Raw genomic sequence first — 22,814 nt, forward strand, 5'->3', positions numbered from 1 at the left:
CTGGATTATAGGACTTTTAGTTCATATCTGAAGCATTTAAAGATACCATAATCAGCACCGAATCCAAAATCTGCAGTTAGTCTGTATTTAGATCGCTTCACACGGAGCTTTCCAATAGCAAGTGGGCTGCCTTTTCTTGAATCTGTGGTCATATAGTATTCCAATGCTAAACATTCATTAAGGATTTTTGTGCTTGTCATACTCATTTAGTTTGCCATATATTTTTAAAAAATATATAAAACTTTTCATCTCCTAGTATGAGGTTAAATCAAGTAATTGTTATGAATCACCTTGAATGCTGAAAGAAGGATATTTTGTGGAATCTGTTTCTTGGAAGTAAATCTAGTATTATGCAATGTAGGAACTGCAGCCTTTGTCAGTACCTATAATCAAATGGAAATCAGTGGAACTAATTTAAGGAAAATACTGAATGGAACTAAAGCTTCATGTAGTTGGATCTGACCCATTCATTCTGACATGCTGTTTCATCACAAAAGTGCACACAAAATCACAAGTATGTATTAAAGACAGAGCACTGTCCATGGAAACATTTTTTACAGACAAAGAGGAGTCTAACAGAACTTTGTTTGGTGTAGGACTTTTAATTACAAAAACATTAGGATAATAACACTCTCAATTATTACAGTCCTGAAATTTGGATGCCTTCCATGATAATGATGATCATAATAGTGTGCGTGTGTGCATGTACACACGTGCATTTAAACATCACTTTAGAGGACTCTCATAGATTTATTTTGGATTAGGAAGTAGACCAATTGAAATAGATTAACAGTAGCAAAATTACATTATTTGAGTTTACTCTGAGTAAGAGAAATTTGAACCCGCTTCTTCCAAATTTAAAAGCATTTTTCTTCCCTTTTCTTCCACTAGCCTTTTCTCACCTGCACATTTGTTGTTAAGCAATTCATTATATAGGTCTTTAATTTCTTTCATGGTTACTTTCATGCAATAAAGCATTACAGTGCTTCTAGATCTTGATAGAATTTCTCTAGAAGGAGAAAGAAGCTTTGTGTTAGTAATTACCTAACATTGTTGGGAGCTGACTGCAGGCTTCTTTCCAGTGATAACAGAATAGCCACATAATGCAGCTTCATAGTACATGATTAATAGAAAATAATTACACATCCTACAAAGGAATGCAATAATTCTCGTAAATTGACTAGAATGGTTTCTTATAGATTAAAGGACTCTTCATTATTTTATCAGTCTTTCTGAAGCAGAATCAGTTGCCAAAGCAACTGATGGGAAGAATATACAGTATATCTAGACGTATAGAAGAATTAAGGATACTAGGTTTATCTATATTTGAATAGAATATGAACAATTAGGTTGTATGTAATATTCATACTATATTTGTTATTCATTACAATTAAATATTTGACTGTTGAGGTTGCCTGATATTTAAATTCAAGTCCCACCTTAAGCATTTTGTACTTTCATAAGCAATACTTCATAATCTCTTAAATAAATTTAATGGACTTAAGGATCACCAAAATAACAGATTATTTTGACTCTGAACATTAAATTGTAGAAAATGATTACATATGAATCTTGTTGGTAATCTGATTTGTTCTTAATTGATTAATTGATTTAATATTTTAGATAAATAAATAATCTATGCCTGGCAATCTATAAAATAATATTGTAATTGAAATTACAATAATACTTGGGTTTTCTTTAGAGGTGACTGTTAAGTTCCATTCATTTATATTTGTGTGTGTATTCATACGCAGAACTAGCATATGACTCTGAAGGTAGCTACTAGCCAAAATCAGTTGCCTTTTATTGTTGCTGAAAGTAATGTATCTCTAAAGATGATGTAAAAGCATGGTCAAATTGTCTTGTAAGTACATACAAAAGTTACACACATTTTAAGAAAGGGGTGTAAACAAATGAACTAGTTAAAAATGGATGTCTCTGTGGTGATGGCAGTAACCTAAGACTAAAACATTACATTTCCAATATAGCAGTTCATTTTTTCTTTCCTGCTTATATTTCATATGCTTTAATTGGGATTCAGATTGCTTGTGGGGTTTGTATCAAGAATGGTAATGATAAAGTAAGATTTCAGTGTCTGAAGCCTATCCATAAATTAACTTCTGATACTATTACACTTCCACTGCCATAATATTTTAAATCAGACATGTGCATTAAATATAAATATTCTTCAATGGCAAGATGGTGTTTTTTGGGGGGGGGGGAGCGAAAGTTTATTATTTTAATTTGTGGCTCCTGAGGTTCGTCCTCCTATCACCCTCAGAATATGTTGTTTCTAACTTCCTGAAATATCTACACGGAATATTTCCATTCTGTCATAAAAAGCTTTAATGATCCCTTAAGTAAAAAAAGCATTCTGCAAAACATCGTGTTTGTTTTCTGCCCTGTTCTCCAGCCCACATTTACAAAAAAAAAAAAAAAAGTTATTTTGGAAAGCTTCCTTGGCAAGATTCCTCTAACACAGGTGAGGACTGGCATTATGAGTGATTACTTGCATTTTAAATCTCTAGAGACTGTAGTTTGTGTATTTAAGCAGGCTAATGTGGAATGAAACGTGTTTATTAAACAAACACACACAGCTGGAACATCTGAACCCCCTGGTGAGACAGCAAGTGCCTCTTGCCTTTAAGGGTTTTGGCCCCAGAATAATCAGTCCAGCAAGAGTCATTCTTACTGTAAGCATGTAAGCAAACTTGCTTGCTGAATTGCACTGGTGAACTAGCATCATTTATAGCCATGGGGGAATAAAGAAGTTAAAAGTTTTTTCTTTGGAGCTCCTCTTCTATCCTGATGGCAAATGAGATAAAAGCAGAACTTGGAGATGTGGTTTATTGTTGTGCCCTTTGGTTAAATGAGGGTATTGGCTTTTAATATCTCAACTTTATAGAAGTCTTAACTTTCCCCACTACATAGAATTGTCCTCATTATCAAAACTAAAACAAAAATCGCTGGTACTTTATGTTACAGCATAATCTGGAAAACCTTTCCCTAAGTGTTTTTGCCAAATTAGAAATTAAGGTGGACGTGAGATGAGAGGAGGTAGAGAGAGACAGCCTCAGGAAGAAAGGCAAATTTGAGGTTATGAGCAACGGGGTTAATGGATAGGAGTAGATAGGAAACAAATGTGAACTGAAGATAGCAGGGGATAGAAAGCATATATGGGCTGTTAATAGATTAGGGTTAATAGATCTGGCACAAGTTAATCAGATCATTTGAAGAAAGCCCTGGAAGGGATGGAAGTAATTTTGGTACCTTGCTGTTTCTATTCCCTTAAATGCTATGGAAGGATAGGTGAATTTGCATCCCATATAATGCCTAAATTCCATCAGAACACATTAATGCTTAATTTCAGGTAAAAACAGACTGGCAAACACAACCCAATGCAGCAGAATGCTCTTTAGGTCTTTTCTATTTTCCTTCACTTTTTTATACAGTTTACTGTCAGTCTGTCTTTTGAACAAGGAATCTGTTTTCTTCTGTTTCCTTTGGCACATAATTTACTGGAATTCATTTTCAGTTGCTGAAAGTTATTGAGCTCCTGTTAGGATTAATCATAACAATATTTACCTTCCAGGGACAAAAACAATTACATTTGGATCTCTGTTATTTGGTATTGCTTTTGGAAAAGATTGTTTCCTTAAACTTTCATATACTTGGTTTGGTTTGGATTCATATTGCTACGCCTAAACAAAATTCAAAGCAAAATGCATTTAGTCATTTGTCAGGCATATAAGATCTGTGATAAAATTTTATGGCAGGAAGCATTGGTTAACACAGAGCAGCGGTAATGATATGCAATTATTTTATATGAATTCAACAAAAAAATAACATACGATCTTTTTCAACTTTGTTAAACTATTTCTGAGTTGGTACCAGTGGATATACATTTTTATGAAATACTGTATGTTTGTGTGTCTGCGTGTATTTACAGTAATAAAGCACTATGTTTTTATTAGTGAAATCAAAACAAAATAGAGACAAATAAAGATGAGTCCAATTTGAACACTTCTGAAAAATGCCTCTATAATGTGTACCTTTTTTAAATTAAAAAGTAGCATTACAAGGAAGACTGCAGCAGTTACCTACAACTGGAAAAATATTTCCAATTGAACATGTTTAGAGATCCAGGGTTTATCTTCCTTTTTTGTTTAAAAAGTGTTTATTACCATATCAAGAAATACTAACAAAACACATATGATATAATCACATTCTTGTCTCATTGAGTATATATGGCTTGCAGGATCCATAGATAAGTAAGTAGCTTTTTTAAAAAAATCTTTTTTCAGACATAGAAACAGATGCCTAGCTATTTAAAGAGTAATTTCCTGTCTTAGCCCTAACTGCATTTCAAGTGCTTGAGAAAGTCATGCGTACAACATTCATATGCTCTTCCTTAACATTTTAATTTTCCATTCATGCTCTTATAACTGTACATAAGGAGGAAACTTGAGTCTTATGCAAAACTCTTGTTGCATTCATATCAGACTAAAAGTTAATACTGCATATTGTTTTCAATTAGGAGTACAATAGATTTGGCTGGTGGGTAGGAGAAATGAAAGGAACCATTGGCTTGGTGCCTAAAGCCTACATAATGGAGATGTATGATATTTGAGAGGAAAGAGTAAGTACATTTTAATTCAATTTTCTGTAATGGTTTATAAGTTGTTTTACTCTGTTTTATATGTTTCTTTTCCTGGAATCTTTAACGTCTTTCTTGGGATTGGAGGAGAAAAAAGATCTGTAATTTTTACATCAGATAAAATACTATGTTTCTAGGAATAGCAAAAATGTTCTCCAATATCCTGTGTGCTCTATATCACACCAATACTTGACCTTCATTTTATTAATTATATTTAAAGAGTCCCAGGAACAGACTATTTAGAACACTGAAGCAGGACATGTAAGCAATTGTATTTTTCAAAATGGTCCCAGCTCTTTCCTCTCTTCATAGTGTAGATGTAGAGATTTAAAAAGGTAAGCACATTCCTTTTCCTCATTTTTTCATACAGACCAGTGCTTTTTTTTGTAAAAAAAAAAAAAAAAAGTGTCGGAACTCATACAACCCGCCTTGCCGATAACCCATGTGTGCCTAATATTAGGGCTGTGCAATTCTCCGGATACAAAAATGTGTTTTGGAGCCTGTGAGATGTTCTTATAGGACTTCCATGCAGCAGCCTAAAGCGGCTGCATTTTTTCTAAGAATGTACGGTAGGAGCTTTCAACAGCTGCATCCTTGCAAAAGAGAGATGCTGCAGACAGACAGGTGTTACAAGTCCATATCTGTGTGTTCCAAAGATTTTTTTTTCAATCTAGCCCTCTTCAGTACAAATGCCAGCTCTGTTGAAGTTATAATTGTACTCCTGTTCACCCAAATTTCTTATCCTACCAATGATTTAAATAGGTTCCAGACCATGTGGACAAAGATGGTGGTGCCACATACTGTTTTCAAGGATTTGTTTACATAACCAGATGTTCTAAAATTAATTTAAGAAACATTCTTGTTTCAGTTCATAGACTCTTCTCCCCTTCCCCAATTTTTTAAAAATTTGAAATTGCAAGCTGAGAAGAATTATGTACCAGTCTTTCTTGTTCACTTTTGCAGTCTTCATTTAGTTTAGACACAGGACTCATTGCTTAATTATGAAAATAAAGCTAATCAATTGAAATCTTGTAAAGTTGTTGTTCTACATTAATAGGATAAGATTCAGTCATTTGTCACATGAAGTTGTTACATTATGTTGTGGCTCTACTGTCCACCAGTGCAAGGGACTGAGGGGTTTTCTATTCTGATTAATTACTGGAGAAAATGAGCAGAACGTCTGCATGGTTAGGGCATAGAGTGTTACTATTTGACTAAAAATGAGAATATATAGGGCTTGTAGGGTGCATTAAACACATCTCCTGTTATTGCCTTATAATTTGTGAACTGCAGGTAACCAAGACTAAGGATATTCTGTAATTATTTTTATTGATAAGGAAGGTGTTTTTTAATTTTTTTGTTGTATTAATCAAAGAAGGAAACAGGCCTCTAGTTTGTGCATTTTTTTGTAAATCTGTTTTCTAAATTGTATTAAAGCTATAGATTAGGGACATTCACATTAATTGTGGTGGGGTAGAAATATAATGAATAAAGAAATTTCCAGTGTGTATCCTGAAATGTAGTTTCTCCATGTAGTGGAGGATCATATTCCAAAACTACCGGTATTTAGAGGCCCTTAGGTTAAGAAAACATGGAGTGGAGAATTTCTTATGGTTTAAACATGTGCTACCTTTTCGTATTGGTAACAAGATTTTCCTCTTGTTTCCAGCCAGGCTGATTCTGCAAACTGGAAGCCAACTAGTAGAGGTTGTAAAGAAGCTATAGAGATCTACATGAAATGAAAGACTGGGAAGATACATTTTTACTTTTGTTTTGCTATTTGCTTTGACGCTCTTTATTATGGTATACAGTTATTTAGGGTTGTATTTATTACTCACTTGGTAAATGAGCATAACCTGATTATATGCACTTGAAATTTAATGGAAGAGAACTGCAATAAATTTTTGATGATCAGCCTAATTAATTTCAATATGTGCATCACAGAAGATCTTTGCAAGATTTTATGCCTCTACTTGACATAGTGATACATGGCAATGGATCTTTTCTGTAAACATTGCTATGACCTGCTTTTTCTTAACTGAAAAGGAAAAGCCTTTTCCTTCATTTGCATTTTAATCTTAAACATTTAAATCACACGTGCACACACACACACACACACACACACAAACACACATACATGATTTGACACTGTGATAGCATATTGAAATATATATCTATTTTTAATATATTTGAAGGAGGTGTACATTACACATTATAGTATCAGTTCATACATATTCTTAGGTACACATTTTTTTTTCTTAGCAGAGCTTTTAGGAATATAAGTGCTTCTTCCAAAAACTTGTTTGAATACTAACTTTGCTTGATTAGTGGCTACTTCTACATAGCTCTTTTGCTTCAATTGCTTCACAGCTTTCTTCTTAGCTCATCATATGGAATGATCAACAATAATAGAAATTATATTAGGCTGCTAAAGTAATTAATGTATTTGATAAGTCCAGTATAAAATGCTAAGCAAAATCCATCTCTTGGTTTATTCTGTTTATTCTAAAATTCCTCATTTTTTTTCCTGTATAGAGCGAGAATTATGTTGATCCACAAACCCTTGCAGTGGTCCAAACTGCTTTTGTTTGCTTATAATAACAAATTATGAGATAGGAAAATTGATATTTGGGTGACTTGTATTTGTATTCTCTTTCCATATTTTGGCTGTCTCCTGGGATCACCTCCATCTGTATGCTCAAGTTCTGCAGGTATTATGTTCTTAACCTCTTTTCCAGATTGACATTTTGATTAAGTCTGACTAACTTAAAATAAACATCTCTCTGAAGTTCTATTGTACTATTTCATCTGCATCTCTCAAAAGAGCAGAACCAAGAAGGATTCAGTGTTAAGTTTTTATTTGGAGGGGGGCAGAGGCCATAAATTTCAAAAAAAAATATGTATTGATATCATAACTCAATGTTATTTTATATATTTCCTGTTTCTAAATTAATGGTGGCTAAAGATCAAGATTAGACCGAATTCTTCTAAAATTAATATAGCTCAAAATATAAAATGCTCATAAGCTGAAAAATTAAGTTGTTTTAAAAGGATTCTACTCTATCTTTCTAGTTATCTTTTACTATGCATACATGCAAATAGTTTATCAAATAATGAAGCTATTAATTTTCTGCATATAATTCCATAAATATATTTTTTAAAAAACTAAAAACTTTACTCATAGAAAGCTAATATGATAAGGAGAAGGTTAATTGGCGGAATTGGAAATAAACTCCCATTGCAATCAGAGGGATCTAAATGAATCTAATGTAGATTGTGATTTTATGTGAACTTACAAGGAAATAAATCTTGTCTGCTTTTGAAGAAACATGTAAAAGGTCTCACCATTAAGTCTGTATCCAATTCATCGCAGAGAAGGGTTTAAACAAATCTCCCGTCATTGCTTTCTAAAGTGGTATAATCCAGGAGCAGTTTTAGCATGTGATTAATGATTTTTTGTATGCATCAAGGCATAAAAGCCTCTTTCAATTGCAATGTTTATCTCATGTTTTATTGTTTTGGGGTTTTTTTACAAATTCCATTGAAGACTATTGGCTAGACTATTATTTTAAGAACATTCATTGGTGAATGAAGAATTTTTTAGAAGGATTAATCATTCTTCAATTTTATGGATATAACCTGACATGCCTGAGATGCAATGATAGTTGACAAATAAGGAATTATATCACTATTCCAAAACGCTGTTAGTGCTAGAAATAATGTCAATCTAAGAGTCTTTTGTATTACCAAAGTTTGCCAGAAGATGGCAGTAGACTTTCACGGCACATGCTGGTGAGAAACCCATCCCCCAGCCCCTTTTTGGGTGTTCAAATGATTTTTTTGCAACTTAAAATATCTGGAGAATTTCTTTCCCTTTTTCATTTTAATCCAGGAGAGGGAGTCCTTAGCCAAGTGATCAATGACAAACCCTATTGATTGGATGATGTAGGCAGCAGTGATTTTTTGTTCTCTTAACCTTCCTTTCATGTACTAGCAAACACACCATTCACAGTGCAGACATTTCAAAGATACTATATTCATACCTTTTAACTAGACATACTTTAATTTAAACCAGTAAAAATAAAAGGATGGGCATATTTGTTTATGAAGGCTGGACAAATGCCATAATCTGGGAGAAGGGAGAAGAGGGGCTGAAAAAAAACACCCCATTAATACGACCCATTTGGCAATATATGCTAATTGGTTTGTTCTCATTATTTACTTATATTTCCTTGTGTTTCTTTGCAAACAAGTTATTTTGTAAGTCATATTTTGTGTAATATCTTGCTTATTTGCTCTGTACTATATTTATACTATACTGCCATTAGATCCTAGAATAACATTCCATGCTGCAAATTTTTAAGGTTCAAATAAAGTTTAATTGTTTGCAAACTGTTATGATGCTAATAATTCAATAGCCTGCTGGGTTACTAATGAAATTACTTTGTTATGATTAATTTGGAAAATAGTGTGTTGATTGTAGTAATTAAACACAACAAGGTGAAGTAAATGATTCTAATGCCATCTGGCCTCCGGAATGAATAAGAAATGAAATGGACCTGTCATCTGAATTTATTCAGAGACGTAAGGGTAACACAGATGCTTTCCTGTGCAGAAATGCCAGGATGTACTCATGTTAGCTTATACACTTCATACACATATGCATATGGTTATTCATTTGATTGTGTGGTTTATGTCCCAATTCCTTTCTTCTATAGTAGCCATCCATGGGCCCAGAGCACTCATGGAGTGAGGGCATGTCTGCAAGAGGCAACAGGTTGGGAATCATGTTCATAACATCTGCATTTCCAGTTGCTAAGAATGGGCATTGGTTTTCAGGCAAATCATGATACATGCATTTGTTAGCAAGTATCATATTTATTAATGCTTGGAATTGAAAATATTCTTGTAATTGGCTTATAAAGCAACATTAGGACACTATTTGTAATGATAAACTAGTGGGATAAACACAATATAATATCATGCTTGTGCAGTATGTACACTCAAGCAGAAAGCCAAAAGAGATTAAAGAAATGGCTTTAGCCATAAGAAGGTTAGTAAAGATTATTTTTGAGGACGGACTGGTATTGGGATAACGGAAAGTAGAACAGCTCAGCACAATTCAGTGCCCAAGAATTCTTATCCTGTCACATTTACACTCTTCAAAGGAAACATGTCCCATCGAACATGTTGGGATAATCTAAACGGGTACAGGTAATCCTTGACTTACAACTTCATTTAGTGACCATTTGAAGTTACAACCACCCTTCCTCGCACTTAGTATCCCCATAGTTGTGTAATCAAAATTCAGTGGATTGGTGACTGACATGTTATTTATGATGATTACAGCATTCTAGAATGAAGTGATTGCCATTTGTGGTCTTCTGACAGTGGTAGAATCTGAATTCACTTAACAATTACATGATTCACTTAACAACTACAGCAATTTGCTTAACAACCATGGCAAAAAAGTCTTAACATCTGGCACAATTCCCTTAACAACTGTTTTTCTTAGCAACAAAATGTTTTGTCCCATGTGTTGTAAATCAAATACTGTAGTACTGTAGTAGCTCTAATGAATCTGTTTATAAACTTGGGAGGGGATTGATTCCCACTAAATTTGGATGGAATTTATTTCCACAGTTAAAATCCATAGGATCAGACACTTTCTGAGAGATTTAAAATAAGAACCCTTTTCCTTTAAAAAGGAAAAAAATGGATCCAGGGAACTACAGACCTATCTATCTGACATCAGTAACTGGAAAGATTATCCCAAAAATGCTTTTTCACAAGACAACTGGGCTTTCTTGAAGAAAGTTTATTTGTATTGTGAAAAAGCATCTTTGGAATAACTATGACCTAGATGACTGAGAATCTCCATAGACACCTGGAAAGATTCTAGAAAAGATAATCAAGCAGTGAATCTACACACACCTAGAGCAAACAAAATCATAACCAGAAGCCAATATGGGCTTGTCAAAAACAGATCTTGCCAGACAAATCTTATTACATTTTTTGACAAAGTGACAAAATTAGTGGACCAGAGAGATGCTGTACATATAATGTACCTAGACTTCAGTAAGGCATTTGATAAAGTTGACATCACCTACTATTTGATAGGAAAATATCAGTTAGACAGACTACCACCAGATGGATTTGTAACTGGCTGACCAACTGCATTCAACATGTGAAATTACTTCTGCATGGAAGGAAGTATGCAGTGGGGTACCCCAAGGCTCTGTCTTAGGTCCATCTAAGATATCTTCAATATCTACATCAATGATTTAGATAAGAGGCTAAAATTTGCAGATGACATCAAGCTGGCAGCCAATGGTCCAGAAAATATACAGAGGATCTTGACAGACTTGAACACTGGGCCGTATCCAACAAAATGCAATTTAGTGTAGAGAAAAATAAGGTTTTACATTTAGGGAAGAAAAACTAAATGCATACATATGGAATAGTACTTGACTTAATAGTAGTAATTGTGAGTGGAATCTTGGATCCTAGTGGACAATCATTTAAATATGAGCCAGCAGTGTGCTGCAGCTGCGAAAGAAGCCAATGCAGTCCTAGGCTGTATTAATAGAGGAATAGAATCGAGTACACCTGAAGTTTTAACACCACTTTATAATGCCTTGGTAAGACCACACCTGGTTGCCACAATATAAAAAAGATAGTGAGTCTCTAGAGCAGGGGTGTCAAACTGCTAGCCCGTGGGCCGGATGCATCATGTGGAAATTGCGCCCACCCCCAGCTCTGGCAAGGAGACAAAAATCGCAATACGTTGCGACACGTCATGTGATATGGCAAGTTTGACACCCCCACTCTAGAGAAGAGCAAAAAGATGATTAGGGAACTGGAGGATAAAACATACAAAGGAAGGTTGCAGGAATTGGGTATTCCAGTTTAATGAAAAGAAGGATTAGGGATAATATGACAGCAGTACTCCAATATTCAAGGGGCTTCCACAAAGAAGAATTCTCCAAAGCACCTGAAGGCAGGACAAGAAGCAATGGATGGAAGCTAATTAAGGAGAGAACTAATTTAGAACTCAGGAGAAATTTCCTAACAGTTAGAACAATTAACCAGTGGAACGACTTGAATCCAGAGATTGTGGGTATTCCAACACTGAAGGCTTTTAGAAAGAAACTGGGCAACGTTTGTCTGAAATAGTAGTATAGAGCAGTGGTTCTTAATCTTTTTGAATGAATCGCCCCCTTGAGCCAATGAGGAAGTTGTCATCGCCCCCTCCCCCAACATAACCTCTCAATCACAACATAGGAAATAATTCTTCGATTTATGCAAACACTTTTTTTGTATTCTTTACAATTGTCATCAGGACATATCAATGCAAATAATTTATTTCCAGTATATATTTTCCCCATATATCCCATATTCTGGCCAATGGCTCGCCACTGCATGGGTAGACGCTGCTGCGCAATGCGCATGAAGATAAGTGATGCGTATTCACATATGTACGGCCTTCTGTACTGAAGATAGCTGGAGGAATATTTGGAAACACAATTCAATCCACTAATAGCGAGCGATCTGATGTTTTTGTATGACAGATATACAGCGATTCACTGTACGAAAAAGTCTCAAAAGTGTCCCCAAAACTTATCGCTCCTTCGCCCCTGCGTCGCCCCTTTTCATTCCTTCGCCCCCGCGTCGCCCCTCTTCTTTCCATCGCCCCCCTGAAAAATGAAATCGTCTCCTGGGGGGCAATATCGCCCAGGTTAAGAACCACTGGTATAGAGTTTTCTGCTTGAGCAGGGGGTCGGACTAGAAGACTTCAAATGTCTCTTCCAACTCTGTTATTCTGTTAAGAGTTTTGTGCAGATAACAAGAAGTGGGCTGATAAACTAGCAACTATGTGGGAAGCATTTCACATTGTTACAAAAAGATAGACATTTCTCAGTCTTTGTTCCCCTGTTTTGGATGTTGGGATGGGGAATAATAAAATTTTCATAGTCTTAGGGTCAAAGTTAGCAACCACACCACAGGATACCCATCCTGTTTCTGCATAGTCCAGACAGGTGAAAATGTAAAAGTCCACAGAGAAAAAATTGTAGAATTAGTTAGTTGCCGGAAATAGTCTGAAAGGAAACTTTTTGAGACTAAAATTAATCCCCTAAGTTATTGGCAGCTTCAGTTAAGTGCATTGGAGTTCATTTAACATTATTCTTCACCCACATTCTGCTAAGCAATGGATTTGAAAAATGCCCTGATGTCTGTCAGGCCCAAGCCCAGAGACAACACTAAATTCCAATGAAATCCAATCGTTATTTGCTGATATCTAATCAACAGAATCTTGCCAAACTAAAGCTTCTATCCTGCTAGATATATCATGAGAAGGATGAGGGATGAGAAACATTTCCTCCCCCCCAATCCAATTTGGGATTGCAGAATCTCTTAATCCACCCCTTTCTCTGGGAAAACTCTATGTTGCCAAAAGTCTTCCCCTACTTTTCCTTCAGGTCCACATCCCGTTACAACTGCTGCTAGTAAAGTCACTATAATAGTATTGATATAACCAGTGCTTTTTTTCTCAAAAAAAAAAAAAAAGGTGCCAGAACTCACACACGTCATACAATCCGCCTTGCCTACCCTACAAGGTTCCATCCAAAAAAAGTGCCGGAACTCCGTTCTGGGTGTTCTATAAGACAAAAAGCCCTGGATATAACAGGTATTGCAAAGCCAAACCATTGCAGTGGCACTTAATTGCCATATGGTTTTTAATAAATATAACCAAGCTTTTGATGGCTAATCTGCCATCATCATCAGGGTATAAACCAACCAGTGGGGAAACCTGTTTATAAATGCAGCCGTGCCTGCATTCGGCACATGGACCTCGTGACTGGTCCCAGCCGACTGACTCTTGCCTCACAACATCTGATGATTCCTTTTTGTGACCCTTACTTACATTCATGTTATTACTTGCCTCCCCATTCTCTTTTGCTCTCAAGACAGAAAGGGAACGTCCTGTATTTCCCCAAGTTAGAGTGTCCTTCACGTTATTAAGTTGATTCTTCTTCCTGTGCTCTTCAGGGTATTTCTCTCTTTCACTCCTCCGACATGCATCACAGTTATTTGTATTTTTGTTGTCACAATGCCCCACACTAGGGGTCCTACCTCGACCCTCATGTTCGAGCACCCTTGTTCTTACCACCCTTCCAGCACTCCCACAGTCTTTACAATTAACTTCATCCATACCTTTGTTTCCCCCCACAGCTCCTAATGTGTCGCCCGATTGAATCCAAGGTCCACATTGTTTCGCTGTGACAGATGTTCCCCCGAGATGTTTGTGTTAACTTGGTGTCTAAGCAATATCCTCCATGCTCCTCCTTTGTGTGATCCAGCACGGTATCCAATCCGATCGTCTCTCTTCCAGCCTTTTGTAGCCCCGCTCTCTGAGAGCGCGTAACTATCCCCGTAATAGGGCGGCTGTGAGTGTTTGTCTTCTGTACGTTTTTCGGGAGCACAACTCTATCTCGGTGGTTCCGGTCAACACGGCAACGTGGCAAAGGTTTTAAAGTTGTTATTTTGCCATCGCTTGTAGCAATCGTTTCCCCTTCTGGGTTTGTATACGCTCCTAATATATCAACAACCAGGTGCGCCATGACGGGAGTATCATCGGGGACGAGGGGGTCAGTACAATCATTGGGGTGACAAGCGTGTTCCGTATCAATCGGGACATGTGTTATTAGTGATTCTAAGTATTGAGTACAGTATAAGGAGGCATCCAAGGTATCCGGGGGTGGGCTACTAATATCAATAAGTTTTTCAATTTGTGACAGGTGTGTATGCAAATTGTTAATCAAGGGGACTTCAGATTGTGGATTTTTCTTTTCCTCATTGCCAGTTTCCTCTGATAGGTGCTCAAAATTCTTTGGGCGCTTTTGCCACACTGATCGAGTGCGTGCCTCCCATGCCTTCATGGCCTGATACACTGGGCGCAAGTCTACATGTCGGTTAATTGATCTGTTATCTGAGAACCAGGCCTCTTTGAGCAACCTGCCACTTTTAGAGGTGTCACTGGCAACTACCCTCACACCGTCAAAATCATATTTGTGTCCAAACTCCATCACGTGTGTTAGTTTCTGGGAATATTGCTCACCTCTTCTTATTGCCAGCTTGTGTTCCTGAATTCTAGTTCCGACCCTTTTTGAAGTCCCTCCCACATAGTTGCTTGGGCAGTCACTAAAATTAACCTTGTAGATGACTCCAGACTTCTCAACAGTGGGGAGTGGGTCTTTTGGTCTCATGATGCAGGAACGCAACGACCGGTCGGGTCTATGTGCAACCCTTACACCATAGGGAGCCAATAGCCTGGCAGTAGCCTCCGAAACGTTGCTGATGTAAGGGAGGGTAATGTGGGTTGTCTGAGATGATAGCACCCCAATTGATGAATTTTGGGGTGGTCTGGATAGAGTAGTATGGCATTTAGTGAATTTTATGGGATACCCATTACGTCTACAGAGACGAAAGAGATGTTTTCTTTCATCTGTTTTAGCTTTGTACTGCAGTGGGAGTCAGCTCTCTTAAAGAGAGTTTTAATACAGCTGACTTTGCGGGTCACTGGATGATTGCTGTTGTAATGCAAAATCCTATCTAACTTGGGGAAATACAGGATGTTCCCTTCCCGACTTGAGAGCAAAAGGGAATGGGGAGGCGAGTAATAACGTGAATGTAAGTAAGGGTCACAAGAAGGAGTCATCGGATGTTGTAAGTGAGGCAAGAGTCAGTCGGCTGGGACCAGTCACAAGGTCCATGTGCCGAATGCGGGCACGGCTGAATTTATAAACAGGTTTCCCCACTGGTTGGTTTATACCCTGATGATGATGGCAGATTAGCCATCGAAAGCTTGGTCATATTTATTAAAAACCGTGTTATTTTATCTCCTGGTGATCGCCTTTTTATCGAATATATATATGTTCTTAAAATCCAGGAAGCACCTATTATGGGTAGTCCTCGACTTACAACTATTCATTTAGCAACTGTTTGAAGTTACAATGGAATTGAAAAAAAACTTATGACGGACTAGTCCTTATACTAACAACCAATACAGCAACATGTGATTAAAGTACATTGACTTGTCAACAGGCATGTTTTTAAGATGTTTGTAGCATCCTGAGGTCTTACGATGGCCCTTGCCACCTTCCCAAGTGGCTTTTGACAAGCGAAGTCAATGAAAAAAGCCAGGTGGCAAAAAAGTTGTAAAATTGGGAATAACTTAATAACTACCTTGTTTAGCAATGGAAATTCTGGTCCTACCAATGCTTATAACTCAAGGACTGCCTGTACAGTATTTTTTAAGCATCTTCTAGTGATGTGTTCCTTCACCAAGAATGTTAAGGGCAATTGTTATGCTTTCTGTTGTCTTCCTTTATCGTGTTACATACACATTTAATAAAAAAATAATTTATTTTAATACATGCCTCAAGATGGGACTTTGTGGGAGATGGTACAGAAATAAGTAAACAAATAAATAACACCAGTGGGGCAAGTATTCAACACTGGTTTCAGGATCAAGTTAAGTATTTTAAGTAGAAAGATATAAAACATTTCACAAGACGATAATGCATATTGATCATTTACCCATTTTCCTATATAAACCCTCAAGTATTTTTTTCAGCTTAGGCAAACTATTGAATTGTCCTCACAGCTCTCTTTAAAATCTTGCTCTTCCATTGAGCTCCCATCACTCCACTTGCAGTTGCTATCTCTTTGTGAAAAATCACTCCTTAAACACTTAATTGTGAGATAATAAAACTGCTTACCAGGATATCCTGGTTTCATGCTTTTTCCTCTTTATCAGAGAGATATTTCACAAAGCAACCTCTTAGAAAACAGGGCTGTGATGTTTCCAAGCCTTTATTTTAGCTGCTTCAGAAATAAGATGTTCCTTTTATCTCTAGTGGGCTCCCTGTCCCTCCCTCCCTCCCTCCCTCCCTCCCTCCCTCCCTCCCTCCCTAAACAACTATGTTGGGTCTTGATCGCTGGGGCTCTTGTTATGAAGCCTTTTACTGACTGACGTTACTTTTCTAACTTCTGATTTATTTCTATCCAGACATGGAGCTGGTGGAGGACACTGCACCAGCAGAAGGCAACAATTCCCTATTGCTATAGAACTGCTGTCAAATCACTGACATCTGGTCATCAGAGACTGTAGCTCTGAAGTCCCCCAACTTCAACTCCCCCCATTCTCCCTCCAATTTCCCCAACAGAGGAAATTCTGGAGAAAATTCTGCTTCTGGAGTGAAAAAACAGGTTTGCTACATAGGGAAAATTAAAGGAGAAATTCTTTCTGTGTGGAGGTCTATGCATCTTAGTTTGCCAGGCAATTAATGAAATGTGTGTGGCATAGGAGATGGAGGGTGAGAACTGCAGACTATCCTGATGCAGGCAGAATAGTGTGATAGTTTTTCATTATGAGGGAGAGCTACTAGTGGCATTATTGGCAATGTAATAATAGTGTTTCACCAAGTATTGTTTAAAACTAGCAAGTAAGAATTTATTAGAAAAAATGGAAAAGGGTGTCTTTACTAACACATTTTTTAGATCCCCCAGCTACTTCCAACAACACTCTCTTATTTTGCTATGCATCCTGAATGTGAGTTCTGGATTTCTTTTTCAACCCTGTTGGTAAACAGCAACAGCACCATCTATTGTAGCTTGTTGTAAATTAGTTTATGTTGCATTTAAATGTCAGCAAAGGTGTCATTGGTTCAGATTAGTTAAGAATCTACTATTCTTTACATTTTAAAATAATGATTAAAATAAAGAAGTGGCAATACTTGGAGCTTGTAGAATTAACTCTTACCATTATTCTCTCATAATGGTTTTCAATATTTTACTTTTTACCGGATTATTATTGTTGTTGTTGTTGTTGTTGTTTTTGTTGTTGAAAATCCAGTATGAACAATTCAGAGGGGTAAGAGTTTCCATTGCTCTTTAACCAAAGTCTAAAGCCAAAAAACTAGAGATAGATGCACTCTTTCAGAATGAATACGATATTTCTTAAACACGCTTTTTCATGAAGATTATATGATAATGCCCTTGGATTTTAGTGGAACAATGATATCATGTTAAATTGCTGAAGTTATTTATATACAGGACAATCATATATGGGCTACAATTTTGTTGTTATTAGCTAGTGGTCATCTGGAGTTTTGCAGATATGATAGTATATTTCTTCTATTTTTCAAGCTATGGTTTGTAAGCTCAACAAGAACTTCAATTTTTTTAGCCTTGTTAATCAGTCTTGCAAAGGTACATTGATCCCAATGTATAGTGATTACAAAATTTGTGTTTTTCTAATTTAAATTAATATAAGTGAAAGGGATTTGATAAATTCATGAAGTCATTCATTAAGGCAAGGGTGTCAAACTCACTGTGTCACATGATGTGTTGTGACGTATAGTGACTTTTCCCTTTGTCTGAGCTGGGGTGGGCGTGGCTTCCATGTGATGCATCCGGCCCATGGGCCGGCAGTTTGACATCTCTGCATTAAGGGAAAGAAAATTCATGAACATATCTTGTAAATCTTTCCAGTTTAATTTATCCTGCAATTGTAGGTATATTCAAGAATATAGCCCTAACATATAGTTGAGGCCTAAATTAATATGGCTACTAAGTCAATCTGGAACTGGATATGCATTGCTGAATATGTTCCAGTATTTTCTGTACCTTGTAAGACATTTCTAAGTAATATTCCAGATTACAACGTGGTTCAGAAATAACTACCTAAATTAACTCAGGAATAAAGACCATTGTTACAAAATGTTCGCTTGCATTAATTTTTATTTATATCCTTTTACAGTAGCATATTTCAAAGCAAATGTCATACATATCCATGAAATTCATTTAAAATGTATATTCATGTTTTACAAAATGCAGATTCAAATTATGACTTTTAAATCCTACTGTAGAAGCATGGGGAAGAATACATAAACAGAGGTATAAATAAATTGTTTGTTTCATATCAAATTTTTAACATTTCAACAATCCTAGCTTCTCTTCAAACAAACTAGCAAACAATATTAAGAGTAAATAATTATGATAAAATATTGAAGAATATTCTCAAAAGAGCCATCTTTTAATGTGGTGTTGATACAGATGGTTTAAATACAGCTTGAAGTTATTCCTTTTTCCTCCCCCCTCCAATTGTACTGAGGTTTAATCAGTTTCTTAAATTCCATTAGCTTCAAGTGCTTTTGCAAATGTGCTATTGGACTAGAAGGGTAAATGGAGGGGATTTCATTAGAAACTATTATTATACTTTCATTGACTCTAATGAAACTTTAGCGATCTAAGTAGGTCTTTTTTAAAAGGATGAATATTGTATGCTTAAAAATTTTCTCCACTTAAGAAGAACAAATTAAATGTGTTAAAGAATGGGTGCATAAATGAGTGAAGTACTCCAACTCATGGTATTCCCAACGCTCCCTGAAAATATGTTCTGGGGATGATCCCTTGAGACATGGCAAAAAAAGGGCTACATCTGGGAAATATTCAGTGACCTGAGAATCTTCTATGAATAAAAGGACACTTTTGGATCCTGCTATGAATGAGTAACAGATCACTGTGGGTAGTTTTGCCGATTTTGGCTCAGAAGCCAGACAGTGTTAACTTTGGCTAAGTCTTGGAGGGAGATCACCAAGGAATTACATGGTTGTATGCAGTAGTGGGATTCAAATAATTTAACAATCAATTCTCAGCCCTAATGACCGTTTTAAGTATAAAAAAGCATATACCGAAAAGTAGTTTATTATTTCATGCATTTAATACTTAAATAAGAACAATAAAAGAAATATACAAAACTATAAGAAAGAGTTTTAAAATATTAATGAAAAAATATTGAATAATAATACCAGACTCCAAGTGAATTCTACTAATCAACAGTGGGACCAATTATCCAGGGAGATGAAGAGGCCACCTTCAGTGTAAATGTGCAGCCACAGGTGGGATACCTGCTGTGTGTACTTCCACCTACATTTTTGCACTGAGCTGAAGGTTGAATTGAATGGCCTCTTCCATTTATGATCCTGTTTTAGTCCAGGTTTGCAAAAGTCTTTTGTATTACAGTACATACCATGTTGCAAAAGTATTTAGAAAAACATGTAAACTAATATATGTTTCATGGCATATCTGCAAAGAGTGCTATAATTTGGCGTTATGATTCATATGCCTGATTTCCACAAGAGCGATATATCTTTTTAAAAGAAATTTGAGCAGGTTGTTGCAGAAAATGGGAAGCAATGACAATAGTAGAATTATTATCAAAACATTACAATGACATTCATTCTTAGATTGTCAGTGTACCTTTAGGATAGTTCTGTAGAAACATGTAGCCACTTTAATTCAATAAAAATGCCTAGTATGTATCAGTTACAGACAATTAAGTTGGTAGTTCTTGCCTCATAACATTCACTTTGTAATTTATATCTTGTTTTTACAACAATCTGTTCAAAGTAGCTTACAGTAACATTTGAAATGAAATCTAAATAAATGTTTTAGCAATTAAAATACCAGATTGAAACAGCTTTCCAGTGGAAAAATAACACTGAACTCATTTTAAAGCATTCAGGTGAGAATGAAAGTGTGCAATATGTAACTTTTGTGAAATGCTTTATTTAATTAGAAGAGGTAAATGTGCTTAAATTAATGAAATCTGTGTCCAGATTTTAATTAATTTTATTAACTGGAGTTTTGTGCACTCATTGACAAATGCACAGAACAACCTTCACTGGAAACTGTTTTGAATTTCTAGAGAAAAGTGCAAAATTATAACTTATTCTAATTATGGGCAAGAAATCATTTGTGACTGATGATTAAAGAATGCAATGTACTTTCTGAAAGAAAGGAAGTGAATGACTTTGCTTCTCCTGATTTCCAATTCCCCAAGAAAGTTCCCCTTCATAGCTGAAATCTCACTATCCAGATGGAAACATTGAGTAGGCTGCACATGTTTAATTCCCAAATCTAACATTAAGGATTTGAAGAGTTTCAATTGAATTATAATCACTTTCCCTTATATCATTTCTTGGTTGTGCATCAAAGGTAAGTAAACATTCCAGATTGGCAAGCTAGAAACAAAAGTACCAACGGAACCATCTTCCATAGATTTAAACAAGCTGCTGAAAGGCATGGATATTAACTGTCTGTGAGCAGGATACTGAAAATAAGTATCAGTATCAAGGAGACTTCCGATCCTGCGCGGTAGCAACTGGTCGCAGGCTTGCGGACTGCCACATCCCACGGCCAACTTTCGTCCTGCCTGGAGACCCTAATGGTTCTAAGCCGCCCCAGAGAGGCAGCGAAGAAAGAAGGGTGCCCCGGCGACTCTGGAATAGGGGGGTCATTCTGTTCATTTTGGGGAAAGTCTTCTAACCCGACAGGAGAAAGGCTGTATTTCATCGATCAGCCCAAGCTACTTGCAACAGGAGTCCAAAAGAACTAACCAGCACTACAGTAAACAGGTGCTTGAACCTGGGTGAGGAATCTGATTTTCCCTTTTCTGTTCTACACTTAATTTCCTGGAAAAGATCCACAAGAAGCAAAATACCTCCGAAAGTGAAGGAGGGGGACTTCCACCCCATCCTTGTACTAATGGAAGTGGAGAATTAAAATTTCTATGGAGGATCAAAATATATGGAGATGAAATAAATTTATAAACTTGAAAGCTAAAATTTAACTTTGGACAAGTTTAAGATTGTTGAATGGTTAATACTCTCATTTTAAAGACCATTGTTCATATTGAAAACTAAATAGATGCTGACACCTAGTGGTGGATGAAGATTGTGACAGTTATGATTTCCATAGAGAACTTGCCAAAATCTGGGAAAAGCTAATCTGTGTTTGTGACTTTTAAAGCTTTAATAATAAAGAACAGCTATGACAAAAAAAGACAACAATCTGGGATGCAGACAAAGAATTATAAACTTTAGAAAAAAAACTTTTTTGAACTCTTTGGATTACAAATATCTATTTAACCGGGACTCTAAATCTATCTGCACATAAGAAGGAAAATTTCAACTTTTGGCCATCATGGATTAGAAACATGTAGACAGAACACACCAAGAAAACATAAGTACTTCTCAGGAGGAGATATATAGTATATTGCAATTAATTCAAATAACACTGAGTTCAAATCACAAAGAAATCCAAAATAACTTTGAAAATACAAATCAATCTAAACTAACTTTACAACAAAAAAACCTCAGGAAACAACAACAGAGAAGAAGCAGACAAAACAAACAAGTGAACATAAAAGTGAAAATAGAGACTCAAAGACAGAACTTAACAAAGCAAGAAAACATGATTTAATCCTAGTGGGAAAAAATTATAAGAAATGGAAAAAACAACTCATCCCTTAAGACTACAAAATAAATCTGAGAACAAAAAATAGATTGGATAAAATGGAATGTAGAGATGTTGAAAACATCAGAGAGAAAGGAAGTGATAAGCAAAGAAGGAGAAAAAGAAAAAGATTTTCAAGAAACATGGAAAGGCAAAAGCCTCATATAAAGATACTTTATCCGATTTACTTCTTATACCTACAGCAACAGTCATGAATATATGGAAAAACTTTTTGATTCAGTAAAACACATTGATCAAGAAAGATACTGGTCAAAGGAAAAAGATCAAAGTGAAAATTAAGAAAATAGATGATGGGACATCAAGTTCCCAAAAACCTCCCTACCCTCCTGCCTACCCCGCTCTGCTGCCTGCCCCGTTACCTGCCCGCCCCACTCCGCCACCCGTCCACCCCTGTTCCGCCACCCACCTGCCTGCAGGGCCCCCTACTGCCTCTGTGGCCTGCCGCAGTTCACCCAGGTGGCCTGCAGTGCCATGGCAGCCATGCCCTCTGCCCACACCCTGCAGCAGCATCTGCGTGTGCGGGGCAAGAGGGCAGAGTCTTGTCCCTGCTGCCCGGCTGCCATGTCCTTGGCTGTGCTGCTCCATATGGGCCGCGCTCAGGGGTGGCTCTCCGAGGGGGGTTGCTGGTGAGGAGGAGGCTGCAGGGGGAAATCATGAATTCTAGTTTTACTTTAGGCACAAAACCACAGGGTTACCTTGAGCCAGTCTCTCTCTTTCTCAGCCTTGGGAAGGAGGCAGTGGCAAATCATTTCTGAAGTGTTGCTCAGAAAGT

The 22,814-nt window shown here is 36.6% G+C and overlaps 1 protein-coding gene across 2 annotated transcripts in view; it reads left to right on the forward strand.

Annotated features, from left to right (window-relative positions):
* The window catches only part of SKAP2 (src kinase associated phosphoprotein 2), a 131,551-nt gene extending 122,498 nt beyond the window's left edge, over positions 1 to 9,053 (forward strand). The window contains exons 12-13 of one of the 2 annotated variants that reach the window (XM_039342026.1): positions 4,538 to 4,639; positions 6,327 to 9,053. In XM_039342026.1, the coding sequence (XP_039197960.1) occupies positions 4,538 to 4,630 (93 nt within the window). In that variant the 3' untranslated portion in view covers positions 4,631 to 4,639; positions 6,327 to 9,053. The remainder of the gene's footprint in view (positions 1 to 4,537; positions 4,640 to 6,326) is intronic. The other variant, XM_039342027.1, reaches the window with a different exon arrangement.
* The last annotated feature ends 13,761 nt before the right edge of the window (positions 9,054 to 22,814 follow it).

This window comes from Crotalus tigris, unplaced genomic scaffold (assembly GCF_016545835.1).
Source record: "Crotalus tigris isolate CLP2741 ecotype Arizona unplaced genomic scaffold, ASM1654583v1 scf7180000017774.6281472, whole genome shotgun sequence".
In the NCBI taxonomy this organism is placed as follows: domain Eukaryota; kingdom Metazoa; phylum Chordata; class Lepidosauria; order Squamata; family Viperidae; genus Crotalus; species Crotalus tigris.